General features: G+C 45.3%; 2 protein-coding genes across 4 annotated transcripts in view; one reads left to right on the top strand and one right to left on the bottom strand.

Moving 5' to 3' along the window:
- Positions 1-3,335: 3,335 nt before the first annotated feature.
- Positions 3,336-9,370, bottom strand: ATP5MC1 (ATP synthase membrane subunit c locus 1). Of its 2 annotated transcripts, none has more exons than XM_081838319.1 (5): positions 9,269-9,370; positions 7,777-7,825; positions 6,640-6,717; positions 4,810-4,985; positions 3,336-3,572 (listed from the first exon to the last, which is right to left on the bottom strand). In XM_081838319.1, the coding sequence occupies exons 2-5, from the start codon at positions 7,813-7,815 to the stop codon at positions 3,458-3,460; spliced, it is 408 nt and encodes a 135-aa protein (XP_081694445.1). In that variant the 5' UTR covers positions 7,816-7,825; positions 9,269-9,370; the 3' UTR covers positions 3,336-3,457. The 2 variants fall into 2 exon arrangements, with proteins under 2 accessions (XP_081694445.1, XP_081694444.1); XM_081838318.1 differs by having other exon boundaries at positions 9,182-9,320.
- Positions 9,371-9,587: 217 nt separating this feature from the next.
- CALCOCO2 (calcium binding and coiled-coil domain 2) overlaps positions 9,588-16,862 on the top strand; it is a 33,326-nt gene continuing 26,051 nt past the window's right edge. Inside the window, exon 1 of one of the 2 annotated variants that reach the window (XM_081837984.1) lies at positions 9,588-9,710. The gene's annotated coding sequence lies outside the window, so the exon portion shown is untranslated. Of the gene's footprint in view, positions 9,711-13,922; positions 14,079-16,862 lie in introns of those variants that run through there. The other variant, XM_081837983.1, reaches the window with a different exon arrangement.

The following is a 16,862-nucleotide window of genomic DNA, read 5'->3' as shown; positions in this document are numbered from 1 at the left end:
TTACGACTGGGGTACTGGGCAGAAATTCAGCAGGCAAATCTTTTCATCACTGAATTGCTATCTGTTCATTTTCAGCCAGGCACCAGGCTTTTAGGCTGCAGTTCTACGTACATTTACTTGTGGGACGCGAGTGGCGCTGTGGGTTAAACCACAGAGACTAGGACTTGCCGATCAGAAGGCCGGCGGTTCGAATCCCCATGACGGGGTGAGCTCCCGTTGCTCGGTCCCTGCTCCTGCCAACCTAGCAGTTCGAAAGCACGTCAAAGTGCAAGTAGATAAATAGCTGTTCGCCGGGTCGCTCGGCCAATAAAACGAGAGCATAAGATTACGCTGTCAAAAGCGCAAAGTCCTTTCCAGGGGAATAAATCCCATCCTTGCAACAGGTAAGATTGGTCTGCCGTAGTTGAAACAAAATAAAAAAAATTCCTTCCATTAGCACCTTAGAGACCAACTAAGTTTGTTATTAGTATGAGCTTTTGTGTGGATGCACACAAAAGCTCATACCAATACAATAACAAACTTAAAGGTAAAGGGACCCCTGACCATTAGGTCCAGTCGTCACTCACTCTGGGGTTGCGGCGCTCATCTCGCTTTCTTGGCCGAGGGAGCCGGCATACAGCTTCTGGGTCATGTGGCCAGCATGACTAAGCCACTTCTGGCGAACCAGAGCAGCGCACGGAAACGCCTTTTACCTTCCCGCCGGAGCAGTACCTATTTATCTACTTGCACTTTTGACGTGCTTTTGAACTGCTAGGTTGGCAGGAGCAGGGACCGAGCAACAGGAGCTCACCCCGTCGCGGGGATTCGAACCGCCAACCTGCTGATACCAAGTCCTAGGATCTGTGGTTTAACGCCACCCGCGTCCCCAAATAACAAACTTAGTTGGTCTCTAAGGTCCCATCCTTGTAGCATAGCTTATTTTGCAGAGACTTTGGATGGACTGGGCATGGCTAACCCAAAGTACTGTGGCAAAAGCGGGAGGCAAAGGCTCAACGCCGCCCACTTTATCGGCCATTTTGTAATAATTCATGTGGGCCTCCCAAATTCTTGGATCTAGGAGCAACATTGGAAATCTGCTTTCGAGGGGTGGGGCACAACAAAGCTCTAAGCTCTGCCCACAGAAGCGCCTTTTCCTGACGTCACTCCATCACGTCACACCGGAAGTGGCCGAAGAGTGTTTCCTTTCAGGGACAGAGCGCCTCGTTTGGATTGATAAACGTTATTTCACTGCGCCTCAAACGCGCCGCTCTTTCAGCCTTATACGCATTTGTACTCGAAAGCCGAGTTTCCACGCGACTTTTTTTCCTCGCGAGAGTTAAAGGATCTAAGCTCAGACTCGCGCATGCGCAGCAGCAACCAACTAGGCCCTCCGGGGAAATTCCCCGTGAACGAGGTACAGCCCCGCCCCTCGCTCCCTGCCCTTTTCCCTCTCGAGTTTCCACACCAGCACCTCCCACAACCTCTTCACGTCCCTCTTACGTAGAGCTCTCTCTCTCTCAACCGCCATTCACCATAGAGACTGCACGTCCTCCATTCCTTAGAGCGTATCCTTGCTCCACCATAGAGCGCCCTAGAGCGTTCCCGGAAACGTCGGTATCAAAAGCAGCAGCGGCGCCCATGTAGTCAGGCACTTGGGGAAGCACCGGGTGTGGCTGGGGGTGTGTTTAGTGGCGGGGTGCCTGGGTTTAAAAACCCCTGAAGGAAAAAGGACCCCTTTTTAGGGTGACGTTCTGTTGTTGCGAGTTAAATCTCTGCACTATTTATGGGAACTCTTACCAAGTAAGTCCAGGAAAGCTCTGAAGGTCACCGAAGTTCTGCCCTTTAAGGGTTAGCAAAGTTCAAACGGAACCCCTCGCACTAAATAAAGTATGTTCGTTGTAGCTTTAAGAAATTATAGAGTTGTAGAGTTGGAAGGGACCACGAGGGTAATCTAGTCCAACCCCCTGCAGTGCAGGAGCTTTTTTTGCCGAAGGTAAGGGCTCCAACCAATGGCCTTGAGAATCACTTTAAAAATTAATTTCAAACAGACTGAAGGAGGAACAGGAAATGGGCTTATACAAAATCAGGCCATAGGAGATATAACCTGCACATTTGGTACTTGCCAGGACTCCTCGAATGGAAATACGGGGTTATATGTCCTAAGGTTCAGACTGCCCTCACTGCCTTAATACGGGGAGGTTTTGAACAAGGGTTTTCTGTAACCCTCCAGGTTTTGTCATAAAACACAGAATTTGGGGGCTCAAAACGAGACTGAAATGAGTCCTTTAACACTATACGGCAGCATAGATTAACATTTCTGAAAGATGGTTCCCACCCCCCACCCCAGTCTCTTCTGAATCTTCCCGAGAAGCCTCAAACAGTATTTCAAAATGACAGTGTTAACAACATTGATATTGGGAGCTGGATATGCAGCACATTCTGCTGCAGATCCCCACTGCTGCATGGTTTTTAAATATGCCTAGTTTGTTAAAGTGAATTATTGTCCTGACTAGAAATAGTCGTACCTCAGAAGTCGAACAGAATGCGTTCCGGAAGTCCATTCAACTTCCAAAACATTTGGAAACCAAAGTGCGGCTTTTGATTGGCTGCAGGAAGCTCCTGCAGCCAATTGGAATGTGTGGAATCTGTGTTGGACATTCGGGTTCCAAAAGAATGTTAGCAAACTGGAATACTCACTTCCAGGTTTGCGGCGTTCAGGAGCCAGCCAAAACATTCAAGAACTAAACTGTTCAAAAACCAAGGTACGACTGTAGATCTAAAAAGTCTTCAAATATGAGATTCTCATTGGCATGCCAACTTTGAGAGATTGGAACTTACTACTCTCAGGGTGCAGATAAGCTTGTTTAATTTTTGTAACCATGTATTTAAAGGTCCTGGGCTTTCAAAAAAGGCGAAAGATTTATACGATCTTAGGTGAAACCAGAGTATAAAGGTCCTGGGCTTTCATACCCTTTCCAGTTGCTGAGGGCAGTAAACTTGCTTCAGTAGTATAGAGACAGATTATTTGAAAATAAGGTATGCCTCTCCCCTGCATGCAATTTCAGTATAGATCATCTTTCCTGTTCCTTAGGCAAACACTTCATGAAATGTGGACCTGATGGCATTCCAGTTGTATCCTTCAAGCAGGCTGTAGAACTGTTCTCTTCCTACAATATTTCTTAGTGTCTGGGGGCTAATTGTGGCACTGACTTTTTAGCCAACTATATTTTATTGTATATTACAAAAGGACTCTGTGCCAAATTGATTTGGCACATTATAATTTTTCCTTCCCCTTCTCAATATGTGTATATTTAAGAATTACGAGCAAGCTTTTAGGATGAAAAGCACAAAACAAAAAACTTGAATCTTATTTATTTAGAGAAAGTTTGTTTAAATCTGTTAACACCCTGGCAAGGGAGGCAGGCTCAAACTGGAGAGGACACAGACAGACAGCAGCTGCAGCGTAGCTCCAAGGCTTTCACATGGCAAACAAAATGAGGAATGCCACCATCAAACAGAAGAGCCCCATGGCCTCTGAGAGGGCAAAACCCAGGATAGCGTAAGAAAACAGCTGCTGCTTGAGGGATGGGTTCCTGTAGGTAGACCAGAAGAAATCTGTAAGGTAAAATCCCATTGGCTTTTCCAAAATAAAAAGCTGCAATAGGCTTCCCAAGCCCACACTTGAAAATGTATTTGTAGAACCTCAGAGTGAACACGGAGAAAGCTGTGTTAACTATCAGTCACAGATATATCCACATCTCACTTAAAAGGTGTTTTGATTGTTCTCGGATTAAAGGTATACAACCATGGAAATCTGCTTTACAAAGAACCATATATTTCAAGCCTTGTAATTAGTAATTTGTAGTTCTTAGAGAGTTGAAGGAGAGGCAAGACAGAAGACTGGGGGGAAGCATCCCTTAATTTAAATTTTGAAATACATGGGTACATTCTAATAAATCATACTATGTTCCAAAATCTGTGAAGATACTTTGTCTGAATACAGACATTTATGTGCTCACATACTTTCGAACCATGGACACACTTTACCAAGCAGGAACATTGAGAGAAAATATTCTTCAATCCATAAAAAGGTAAAACCCCTGACAATTTGGTCCAGTCGTGACCGACTCTGGGGTTGAGGCGCTCATCTCGCTTTACTGGCCGAGGGAGCCGGCATACAGCTTCCAGTCATGTGGCCAGCATGACTAAACCGCTTCTGGCGAACCAGAGCAGTGCACGGAAACGCCGTTTATCTTCCTGCCGGAGTGGTACCTATTTATCTACTTGCACTGTGACGTGCTTTCAAACTGCTAGGTGGGCAGGAGCAGGGACCGAGCAACGGGAGCTCACCCTGTCGTGGGGATTCGAACCGCCGACCTTCTGATCAGCAAGTCCTAGGCTCTATGGTTTAACCCACAGGCCACCCGCGCCCTAATCCATACATAGACAATAATTGCTTCTTTAACACAAAAAATATTACATTGAGAATGGAAAGACAATAACCCAGCTGGTATGAGCACTGTGTGTACAATACAAGCTGATTCATACATTGAAGGTAACTTTGGTTATGATCTTTTTAACAGTGACACCTTTGACACTATTAGTTTGAAAAAGGTATTTTTCTCATCAAGACACTTGACAAGAAAATTCCATGCAGATTCCACCAATTCTCTTCTATTGCAGCTTTTCCTAGCTGGAGTTTCCAATTACTGTCAGCTGCTTTAAAAAACTGCTTCTCCCAAGAGGAATGAATTTGTGGTAAAAGCCTTCACAAAAATATCTAAACTGCCTGCTAAAACAAAGCAGAAATGCTTTCCCCAGCTAACTTACCTGGCATAACCAATGATTAAACTGCCAAACACTGTCCCAATCCCAGCTCCTGAACCAGCTACTCCCACAGTAGCAGCACCAGCACCGATGAATTTAGCAGCAGTATCAATATCACGGGAGACAGCACTGGTTTGGAATTCCCGATGAGCTAGCTGACGATTCAAAACTCCAAAAGGCTGTGGAGGAAGCAAGTAATTAGCATGATTTATATCAGTCACTTGAAGCCTCCAAATCATTTTCTCTTCCTAACAGCGTTTAATCCAGATGTTCCCAAACAATGGGTGGGTAGACATCAGGCTGGCAGGACCTACTTTGTTTCTTTATTAGAACCTTGAAGCCAACCAGGGCCTCCACTGGGGGCAGGTGGAAAATAGCAGCTCAGCTGGATGGATCACTAAGAATGAAGAACAGGGCTGGCTCAACCTATGGATTTGTGATCCGCAAGAGAATCAAGCTTGCAATTTCTTTCAGAAAATAAATCTTTTCCCAGTAAGCTAATGTGGGTGGGGCTTTTTACAGTTGCTGATATTGTTTAGAGAGTCCGGAATCCTTGCCAAACAGATCCCAGGCTGCCTTCTGCCCACCTCCAGGGCAGGGGAAGGACATACCCAAGACGGGGTAGAGAAGAAAGAAGGGAAGAGGCAGTGGCCTTGGACCCAGACTACTAGTTTTCTAAGCATTGGCAGTGGGGGAGTGGGGAGAGAGAACAGCAAATAATGCCACAGGTGTCTCTGCCAGGTCATGGGCTGGAACAGAAATGCAGGTCTCTAACAGACATAACTTGTTCAGTCACCCTATTGAAACCTTAAGGGTGTGTTTGAAATGACCTCCCTTGTAGCAACCACTGAACCACAACTATGCAGATTCTGAAAATCTGTTTGATGTACAAACAGAGATATGCTTATCACGCACACAAAGAATACCAATTCTTAATATTCCCCAATCCAGCAGGAGTAAAAGGGAATTCTGGGGGAAACTACTCAATGTAAACATTAGAATTGCAACAAAAGGTTCATGAAGGGTTAAATTTATGCCATTTCCTATCCAAAAGGTGTTTTAAAATGAGCAAGGAGGGTGACCAGTTGAAACATAAGTTAAGTTTTTCAACCCTGTGTAACAGCATGCTTTTTTTTTTTTAATGAAGGACATAATGGTTTTGAAGTACTGCTTGCTTTTGAATTTTTAAAATATTAACGGACTCTAAAAGAATCAACAAGACAGTAGCTTCTGCCAGAAAAAAAATGTCCCTTCTTATATTATATTATCCTGCAGAGCTTCTGCAGGATTTATTCCAGTATTGCTCACACTAGGCCAAGTGCAGGGAACCTTAGATGCTCCAGTTGTTGCTGAACTCCAACTTGCATCAAGGCCAATGGCAAAAGATGATGGGAGTTGAAGTTTAGCAACTTTTGGAGAGCCACAGTTTCCCCACACCTTTTCTAGGTCACAAGGAAAGAGACGTCTTACACCAGCACTACTACACTTTTTCAGAGGGGTGAAATTGGTTTAATTACGCATGGCAGCATTGCTTCCTCTTCTAGATACTCTGATGGAAGCTAAGCTGTCAGTGTAATGTAAGAGGCAGCTAGTGCTAACCTTTGAGTTTGAAAGCAAAGAAGTTAATATTGTTCCCACATCATGAGAAAATAATGTATAGAGTTATAATTAATAGAAAACAGTTTCTATTTAGCATAGAGTTTTATTGTTTGGCTGTAGTTTGGTATCACTGCATGATGCTGTTAACCATTTTTTTGCTCCTTTTTGTAAAGAAAATCAAGGTGCAAACAAAACCTGAAGATAGCAATGAGGAGTCATGCTGTTTATTCCTACCTGCAGAGTCTGAGTCTCTGGCCTGCTCAATATAGACAGGGAAGCTGGCCTGGTTAGAGCTCGAGAACAGCAGCGGAACTGGAAAGAAAAACATTAAATTCATATCAGGATATAAAGAACTGCTCTATTCAGAGACCAATGCAATCTGTTCTGACTGACAGTGGCTCTTCAGCATCATAACCAAATATATTTCCTAGCTATCCCACTTGATCCTTCAAATGGTAGATTTTAAGGATTTAACTTGATATTAGATACTTGCAAGATTTATCCTACATCAGTGAGCTAAGGCCTTCCCCCCAACTGGTGATGAGGCAATTTTGTGCTGATCAGAAGGCAGTTCTCTTTCAAGACAGGTATGCCTATTCATCATGTAATGTAAATTCTCTGTGGCAGGAGATTCTAGATCTTGCTTGAATACACAGCTTCTCTCATACTGGAAAGGACATATATGTGCAAGAGGGAAAGTATTCATTGCTGCCTATTAAACCTAGCTAGAGACTCTAGACATGGGCAGTAGTCTTCCTAATACTATTTGTATCAGGACTTGTGCACTCAAATATTTTTGTCCATTTTAAAAAAACAATCATTAGCTGCTTTGGGGGTCCACATGAATTGATATCAATGAACTGAACAGGTCTTTCTGATCAACTCACATCAGCCCTAGCCAGCATGGCCAATGGTCAGGGATGATGGGAGCTGTTGTCCAAAAATATCTGGAGGGTCACAAGTTCCTCCATACCTACCATAAATTCATTCTCATAGGTAAAAAACCATTTGCTGCTTCCCCTTACAGAGTCTGAATTATTTCCAAAATAGAGATGTTTTGTTTTGTTTTCTAAAGTGGAACAGAGTTGGTCACTCACCGAGGACTATTATAGGAATGCATGGGCAGGAAGACTAAGGATTTATTGGCTTGTAACTTTTATTAACCTATTTGTAAGTCTGGTTTAACATACCCTTCAGAAACTATTGTTGACTGAGTTCAAATGACATATCAAACAGCTCACTCTTAGTTTTTCCTCTTTAAAGAGAAATATTAGAGATTTTACTCATTGTAACAATGAATAATATAAGGAGTGTAACATACTAAAGTAATCCAAGATACACTAAGGCAATTGCAAGCCAAAAATTCCTTACCAGAGCTGGCGAAGCCAGGAGAGCTACTGGAGTCTGCATTCTGATGATCCTGAATAAAGGGGGAAAGTCACATTTTACACAAACACCCACTGAATTCTCTCACAACTAAGAGGGAAAGCCCAGTGTGTGGACAAAATGGAGTACATTTCCTTATCTGTTTCAGGTATAGCTTTTTATTAAGATTTTGCAAACTAAGTCCAGAATTAAAGAAGGAGGGCAGAATGGCCTTGAAGGAACACTATTAATGGAGAGTCCAGTTATTCACAAAGAGCAAGGAAGAACCAGATAGCTTGCAACTGTGCATCAGTGACCTCCAACTATGGACAGACACCACAGATAAGGTGACAGACATGAAACTTGTCAGGGGAAAGACAGATGACAATCTAAGCTATGTTTGTCCAATACAACATTGCTTCTTACAGCAATTAGGCACTCAAAAATGGCATTTGACTTTGTAATTGATTGAAAGAAGGGTGTTTAAGAGAAACTGTGCCTACCCCTGTTAGCTAGGAGCCACAAAAAAGCACAATTAGGTAACAGGACTTGCAGAAAGTTAGCCAATATTTCAAAGCTGCAGCTGTCCCCCTGAAAACAACCCCATCTGGAAACGGATCGTTGTGGGCTACAAAGCCTTTTGCCCCATCCCGAATCTACCAGCTTCCCAAATCCTTTCCCATTTTGTAGGTGGCATCCCAATGACCGCCTCCACCATCTACACCTTCGTTAACATCCAGCACTGAAGAAGCCATTGGCCGGTTCTCTTCATGTTAGTTGCCCTTTGAACACCTGCCGTCTGCAAACACACCCCGTTTAGCTCCACAGGATTCCCCTAGTCTTTCCTCTATGCCTTCGCCCTGCCCTTGCAGAGAAACATTCACAGGCAGACAAAACCGGTAACTAACAGGCCGGTTGCCCTAGAAGCCACCTCGCCCTGGAGTTTCTAGCCCACAAGGAGGACTTGGTCCACCATCTAGTCTCGCATGTCCGTTAGCAAGCAGGCCAATGAGCTGAGGGGGCAAGCGAGACTCTTCCATCCTCGGGGTCGTGGCTTCGAGCCCCACGCTGCGCGAACGATCCCTGCATTATTGCAAGGGGCCGGACTAGATGCCCTCGCGGTCCCTTTTCCAATTCTACGATTCCGCGACTGCAGCAACCTACGTCGGTCAGCCGTCAAAAGGCGCCCCTAAGAAGCCGCGAGTGATTCACTCGCGACAAAGGATCCCGACGGGACGCCTTTTAACTGCTGTTCCCAATTCAAACGGGCCTTCGGGATGAAGGCAGCCGCGAAGGGCGTGCTCGTGGGAGCAGACCCGAGCACCGGGGCCTCCCCGTGCAGCCGCCTCACCCTCACGGGAGGCCCCGGGACCAGGCGGGCGCCCTCCCCGCTTCCCCTGCACAGACTCACCTTCGGGGACGAAGAAGGGCTGCACCCAACCTCAAAGTCGCGGCTCTCCTGACTGGACCCAGCCAAGCCCCTCCCGCCCTCGCTCACCTTGCCAATGTACCACAGCGTCCTCCGCTCCTATTGGCCGCCGCGACGCAAGGAACGCTGCCCGGCGGGGCCCCGGTGGCTCACGGGAGACGGAGCCTCGCCGCCGCCCGCTATTGGCTCCCGGACCCTCGCGCTCGCGCCCCTCTGCGTGCGGATTGGGCAACTCCGAAGGGTCGCGGGTCCCCCATTGGCCGGCCGCAAAACCCTCCCCTTCTCCTCCCCACTGCTCCCGGGAGCGTTCCACCGAGCGCGTCAGAGGAAGGAGACCCGAGAGGGATGAGTCACGTGCTCTTGTTCTTTCTTGACAGGCTGGAGGTGACTGCGCGGCGGCGAAGCAGCGCTCGAGGAGTCACGTGATGTCGGGGGGGGGGCGGAGAGCGGCGCGCCTCAGCTCGTGACGTGGAAGAAACTGCGCGTGCCCGTGTCGTGTGTAGAGATTCAGGCACGTCCTGTGTCTGCCTTGCTCGGTGTTCCGTTGCTGGGAATTGGTTGTGAGCTCCTAATGAGTGCACACTTAGGGATGATACCCTCCAACGTGGACGCGGCTTGATCTCTCTAGTTCAGGTTACAGATAGGTAGCCATGTTGGTCTGCCATAGTCAAAACAAAACAAATTCCTTCCAGTAGCACCTTAAAGACCAACTAAGTCAGTTCTTGGTATGAGCTTTCGTGTGCATGCACACAGTGTATCTGAAGAAGTGTGCATGCACACGAAAGCTCATACCAAGAACTGACTTAGTTGGTCTTTAAGGTGCTACTGGAAGGAATTTGTTTTGTTTTCTCTAGTTCAGGCATAGGCAAACTCGGCCCGCCAGATGTTTTGGGACTACAATTCCCATCATCCCTGACCACTGGTCCTGTTAGCTAGGGATGGTGGGAGTTGTAGTCCCAAAACATCTGGAGGGCCGAGTTTGCCTATGCCTGCTTTAGTTCTTTCTAACTTATGCTCTGGTGAATGTGGAGCGCTGTTTCTCCACAAGAGAATTGTGTGTGAGTCGAAACGGACGTTTTATCGGTGGTGTTGCAGCCTCGGCGGCCCATTCACACGAGGATCACTTCTTCAGTTCTCAAAGGGATGCTTGATATATGCCCGAGCCAGGCTGTCTAATAAACCCCATAGTCTCCAGAGGGATTTGCTTCCCAGATAGGATCGCAGTCTTCGACTGCAACCCCATTTGTTTTTGAATAAGCCCCATTGAATTCAATGGGAGGTATTCCGAGTAGCCATGGCTAGGATTGGAGCCTAAACAATGTAAGCAGTGCTTGCGGGGGGGGGGGGGAGGCTCCTCAAGGTCACACAGTACCGGCACCTTATTTTCTAGAAGAAAAGCACTAGTTAAAAGGGTGGCACTTAACTATAACAACTTCATGGTGAGTATCAGCACCTTTTTTTCTAGAAGAAAAGTACTGTACTTAGGTAATTAAGGCATGAAGGGGTTAGCACCATAGAGTACGCTGCCCTGCCAGGCTTGATTAGGTAGTTCCTCTCCCCTCACATTGGAGGAATGTAATTAAGCCTATTGTTTCCCTTCAGTCTACCTGAGCTCAGCATGTGAACTAGTTTTGAAAATGTAAATTCATTTGAAAATACTGTTTTCTGTTTAAGCTGACTCTCCTCTTGTCCCTGCACTTCCATCCCTATCATGGAGACACCCAACTTACTCCATATTACCCTGGCTGGCAACTAGATTTGCCATGTTACTTTAAAGAGCGGTCAAACCGATACTATCTCCAGAAGAAAGATCCGTCATCTCCTTGTACATAGTTTTAAAAGTTTTGTTTCAGGAGCGGTTGCTGTACAGTACAAACCTAGAGCAAGCTGAACTCTCCACTTACCCCATCAGTTGATATACCTTGCTCCAGCAAAAGAGCAATCAGGAACTCTCTTTAAGCCTCTAATTCCTTTGTAGCTACTTGGGTACCTGCCCCATACCTCACCTATGACATCAGGTGTAGGGCAGGTGGGCATGGTTTCCTAGGAATGCCTTCTCAGGCCAAATTGAGACCCTTGTCAAGCCCAATTCCTCATTCCTACTTTATTTGGCATAGATTTAAATGCCCATAGTTATCTTATTGATAGATATGTCAGTCCACTCACCTACCAGCAGGAGGAGACATTAACCTATCTTCTTTGGAAACAGCTAATGTTAACTCCTTTCTTGAGAATGGCTGCCCAAGGTAGATACATAGTTTAGAAGTTGTTTCCACAGGTGACACTGGGGCTGCAATTCTGAGTTCTGCATGTCTTTAAAGTGGACGTCTGTAAGACTCGGCTGTAACCATAAGCATAATTGTGAGAAAGTAAGTCTCATTTAACCACAGGCTTGTAATTACTAGACTGAGACACAGGTCTGGTTTCCACTTCCAATAGAATGTTTCAGGGCTGGCTCAGAATGTTTTGCCACCTGAGACAAAACAGAGCATGATACCCCTGCCACCTTCGCTCTCCACTGCAGTCGTCTGAGGCAACTGGTGGCTCATGAAAGCCCCAGTGTGCTGAAGACAGGTGGGGGAGAAAAAGGAGGCCAGCGTGGAGAAGGCAGGCAACAAATGCAGGAGGTGGCAAGCTCCTCAGGGCAGGCCTTTGCCACTCTTCCCAGCTGTCCCCACCTGAGGCGCCTGCCTCGGTACGCCTCATGGGTGGGCCAGCTCTGGAACATTTCTTTTTTCTTCTCCAGGATAGAAATAAGAACTGCCCTTAGGAATAAATACAGAAAATGTGGGTTTTGTGTGTTGGACATTTAAAGCTGTAATATGACTGCACACAAGGTCATGAAACACAAGGTTTCTTTGTGCAACTGAATGCTGAATTTTGGCAGGGTGCAAGTCTGGGTGCGCAATTTAAGGAGACTGACCTTTGCTACAGCTTGACTGGCATTCTGTATGGGTGATTTTTGACTCGAAGTACTTCAATCTGTAGTGTTAAAGCTGGACTGTTTTGCAGAGTTGTTGTACAGTGGTACCTTGGTTTGCATACGTCTTGGTTTGCATACGTTTTGGATTACAAACATGTCAAACCCAGAAGTGTGTGTCCTGGTTTGCAACCTTTTTTTGGATTACACCCCCCCCCTTTTTTTTGGATTATGAACAATTTTTTGGGGAGGCCCCATTGGCAAAAGCGCGCCTTGGGTTAAAACCTGTTTTGGTTTACAAACAGACCTCCGGAGCGGATTATGGTTGTAAACCAAGCTACCACTGTATTCTGCCTCAGCCTGACACCCCACCCCCAACCTGCAATAAGGATATAACAAGGCTGACAGTGCCGCCGGGTTGTTGTAAATCACTTAGCTTCAGTACCAACCTGTGTTATTAACATAGCTTTACATTGCCACTGTGTTAACAGCCTCTATTCCCACAACCTGCTATATGGTGGGAAATGGACTGAATTGGCCGTGAAATTTGCACAGGCGTGGCTATTATCTAAAACTTAGGATTTTAAAAAATAATGTAGGTTGTAAACCTGTACACATTTACCTGGGAATAAGTTCCACTTTCATTTACTTCTGAATTCAGTTGCATTTACATCTCAGTAGGTATTCATAGGATTTTGCTGTTCATATTTCACGCCAAACCATTCCCGAGTGAGGAAAAGCAGCAGCTCCTGTCTTTCATGGACCTTTCTTTTCATGGAAGATCACACTGCTATATAATCACAGCTATATTAAAAGCTTATGTTTCTGCATTGATTTCTATGGGCTGCCCTCACTTTCACCAGGGTGAGGGGAGAGGATGTAAAAATGCATTTGCCAATGGAACCCCATTAATTGACTATAGAGACAATAAGTTAATGCCTCTTTCCATTTATGTTTTTTAATCTGTGTATTAAACTCAGTGGGACTTACTTTTGAGTAAATGTAATTAAGACTGGCCTATAAAAACCTCATTAGAATTCTTCACATTTATAAAGCCAATGAAAAGCTGTATGCCTTTGGGCATTTTCACCAGAACCTGTTCATATGTACTTGGGAAGGAAATCCCACTTAATTAAATTAGATTTATTTTTAATTAAATGTCTATTCGACTTCATAAATGTCCTAAGGAGAGTAATCCTGTGCACATTTATTCAGAAGTACCGTAAATCGCACTGCGTTCCAGATAAATGTGCTATCTAGTTGCAGGCTTAGTCATAGTTCGTTGGTAGAGTATCCGGCATCTCTGGGTAAGACAAGGAGAGGCTCCTTTTCTGAAACCTTGGAGAGCTGCTGCCAGCCAAAGTCGACAATACTGAACCAGATAAAGCACTGGGTGTAAGGCAGTTTCCCACAACTGTTCAGTGGAAGTTCCTCATTCTCTTTAGACGCACAACCAGCAAATGCCACTCACTCAATGTCATTTGAGAAGCACATTACATTTGTGAAGGTGGGCACCTGGTTTTAAACTGGTTCCTTCTCCTTTCTGCCCCACACTGACTACCGATATTCACCAGTGACACTCTCAGTTATGAGCTGAACTGCCTTTTGCTCCAATTGAATACTAAAGCACGGTTTTCCCTGGAGGAATGCAACAAGGCAAGAGGAAGTGTGGATAAGCCTTGGAAAGCAGCTTGGCTCGCAAAGGGCTTCAGGCGTTGAAGAGCTCTCTCTTGCCACTGCTTCACAGAACTACACTTCCCAGCATTCCCTGCAAAGGGTGGTGCCTTCAGCTGTAAGTTTCCAGGCTAGGGGCTGTCCGATGACTGAGAGTATCAAGTTTCTCCCCTTTGCTAATCGGCGTCAGCTTCTCTGTTTTAGTAGGAAGTAGCAACTGATCTGTCCTGTAGATTCTCGCATCGCTAGGAAGGGGGCTGTTTGGCTTCTTCTCCACTTGGAAGGGTGAGTAGGCAGTTAAGAGTTACCCCGACTCTTAGCAACAAGTCATCTCTTTCCTGAGCGACACCCTTTTCCGACTGTGACTGGGAAGGGGGTAGTTTGATTTATTTTATAAAGTGAGGAAGAGAGCTAGCTGCGCACTGGGGGTGCTAAGTGCAGGAAGGAGGTCAGGCGGTGATGGCAACCGGTTGCAATCTTAAGTCATGCGCTTGCCTTGTGTTTTGCTTTGCCAGTACACAGAGGAAGCAATCTTTCACTTGATCAGGCTACTTCTAGATTGGAGCTTTCCAAATTTTTCATGTCGGTGACATGCTTTTTAGACATGCATCATTTCGCGATGCACTAATTCGGTTTTACTAGCAAGCCAGAGGTTAAACTAAGCCCTTTCCAGTCCTGGGAGAAGCGTGAGGAGGGTTTGCGCAACACACCTACACACTGCAGCCAACACACTAACGTGTCGCGACACACAGTTTGGAAAGCTCTGTTCTAGATGTTGTGGACTGCAACCCTCACCAGCCCTGACAGTGGCTGATGGGAGCTTCAGCCTACAACAACATGTCACTATTCTGAGTGACACTGAACAGATCCACACTGTACAAGCATGTGTTCTACCTCTACTTCCCATTCTAATTATTTAGGATAAAATAAGTTGTGGGTTGGGGTAACAAGATTGTTTGTTTGTATTAAAGTAAGGTAGTGTTGGAAAAAGTTACCTGCAAAATATCCATCATTATGATGGGTGGTGAAGAAGGGCTTGTAAATATCTTAGCCGTGTTAGAAGTCCTTTTTCCGTGAGGCCCAGGCTGCCCAGCATGACGTTCTTTTCCCCATAAGAGTGAATGTCACACTGTTCAGTTCTGTGAGAAGAAATAAGGGCATGCACTTGGACCCCACATCTAAATTGTCAATGAGTGGTATCCAGCCTCCAAAGTAGGGGTAGCAATGTGGTACCCTATAACTCCCATCATTTCTGGCCATTGGCTGGAGGCCCGTGGTGTTTCCTGACATCTGAAAGGCACCACACTGCCTATCCCTGCTGTAAGGCATTAAATACATTATTACAGTCACAACATGGTTTAGGCGTTTGGAATGGAATATTTGTGTTGGTTCTGTCGCGTTACAGAACAGCTTGTGACATGTTTAAACAGTGTGTAACTTTGTGTAACTTTGCCTTTGTGTAACTTGCATGCTGAGCCTCAAGTTGCAAAGTTATAAGGAAATGCTTTCTGGGGAAGCATTCATCCCCCCACTTATAAAAAAAATTAGGCATCTAGCACAGGAAATATGTAATGTCCCCCAACAGAAGCATTGGGATGGTGTGTTACTGCAGTAGTACATTGGTTGTGCTGGAGCTGGTAATCTGGAAGCAACTTGAAAAGAAACAGAAACAAGAATGTATAAGACGCAGTGTGGCGTAGTGAATAAGCATATGAGTTGGAAAGTCCAGGGTCAAATATCTTTTCCGTTGTAAACGTTGCAAGCTGCCATGTGTCAGCATCGACCCTCAGTCTTGCCTGTCTCGCAGTACTGTTGTTTTACTGCAAGAATATATATGAAGCATTATGAGGAGGGCTGTGAATTCAGAAGCAGCACGTACGTGTGTGTGAAGACATGGGCTTAATCCCACATATCAAATCTCTGCCTGAGATCTCAGAGATTCCTTGTTGGTCAGCACAGAACACACAGGACCAACGGCCAGTATAGTAGGATGTGTAACTCGTGATTACCTAAAACATTTTTCATATTTAGCAAAGCAAGTCCCTGCCCTCCGCATTCTTTCCACCTACAATTTCAGCAATTATGAAGCTACGGCACTTTCATAGATCATTCATATACTGCATAAGTTACTTCCTATAATGTAGTGGTTAAGTTCACTGGTTAAAATCTAACCTCTTCCATGAGTTCGCTATTCCATGAGGTATTAGGTAAGCCACTCTCGTAGCTTATATTGTACCCCGCACACCTGCAATATGTATATGATAGTACTATCTTTTTTTGTAAGGGTGGCTGGGATTGTTTGAATTACTTTTGAATACCATAGAGCATGATAATAAAGGCTTGATGCTAATGTAGCTAAATAAGACAACTATAGATGCTTGCAAGTTAGCAGTGATGCTGTTAACCACTACTAGCAAACATATTTTCAGCTTGCACTGTTGTGGACCTCTCCTCCCCACCCCGCAACTACTTGCATCCTCTGGATTCTTTCTAGACTGAAACCACGGTCTCTCTCATAGCCTTTATTCCCTTTCTAGACCTCTTTGTTTACCTTCCCCCTTTCATGTTCCTCCATCCTTGGCCTGTGTTTGTTTGCAGTGACATCCTGTTGACCAAAACAATCAGCATGCTTTATTTCAGCAGGCCACGCAGGCAAAGCGTGGGGAAGCCCACTTGGCAGCTTGGGAAAAGAGAGCATTTGGGCTGTTTCCTGGCTGGCCTAAGAACTTGTTTCTGTTTCCCCATCTATAGACATACATCCAAATAAATCCCCAAACACCATTCAAAATGAGATTTCTAAGAATGCTCGGGCAATGAAATCAGCTACTGAAAGGGAAGCTGTTGGAAACTTAGGAAGGAACTTAGAAAGCTTAAATGCTTGTCAGGGTTGCTTTAGATATAGGTGGAGCCAACCTTATATTTGGCAATTCACCTGCTAGCCATAAATGGAATCCAACAGCCTATGTTTCCATGCTGGCCATGGAAGAAGGTGGCTTTCCTTCCTCTGCAGCCAACATGGAGATACAGTTTACTAGAAGGCTAGTAATAAAAACAGCCTTGTAGGCTAAT

Source organism: Podarcis erhardii (genome assembly GCF_964252035.2).
Source record: "Podarcis erhardii genome assembly, chromosome: 13".
In the NCBI taxonomy this organism is placed as follows: Eukaryota; Metazoa; Chordata; class Lepidosauria; order Squamata; family Lacertidae; genus Podarcis; species Podarcis erhardii.
This window is presented reverse-complemented; position numbering and strand designations above follow the sequence as displayed.

What these genes read in the sequence shown, in the direction of transcription:
- ATP5MC1 (XM_081838319.1), bottom strand. Translation starts at nt 7,815, where the DNA reads ATGCAGACTCCAGTAGCTCTCCTGGCTTCGCCAGCTCTG. An exon ending in TCCTGGCTTCGCCAGCTCTG is followed by an intron (nt 6,718 to 7,776) that starts GTAAGGAATTTT and finishes TTTTCTTTCCAG; the next exon opens with TTCCGCTGCTGTTCTCGAGC. An exon ending in TTAATCATTGGTTATGCCAG is followed by an intron (nt 3,573 to 4,809) that starts GTAAGTTAGCTG and finishes GTCTACCTACAG; the next exon opens with GAACCCATCCCTCAAGCAGC.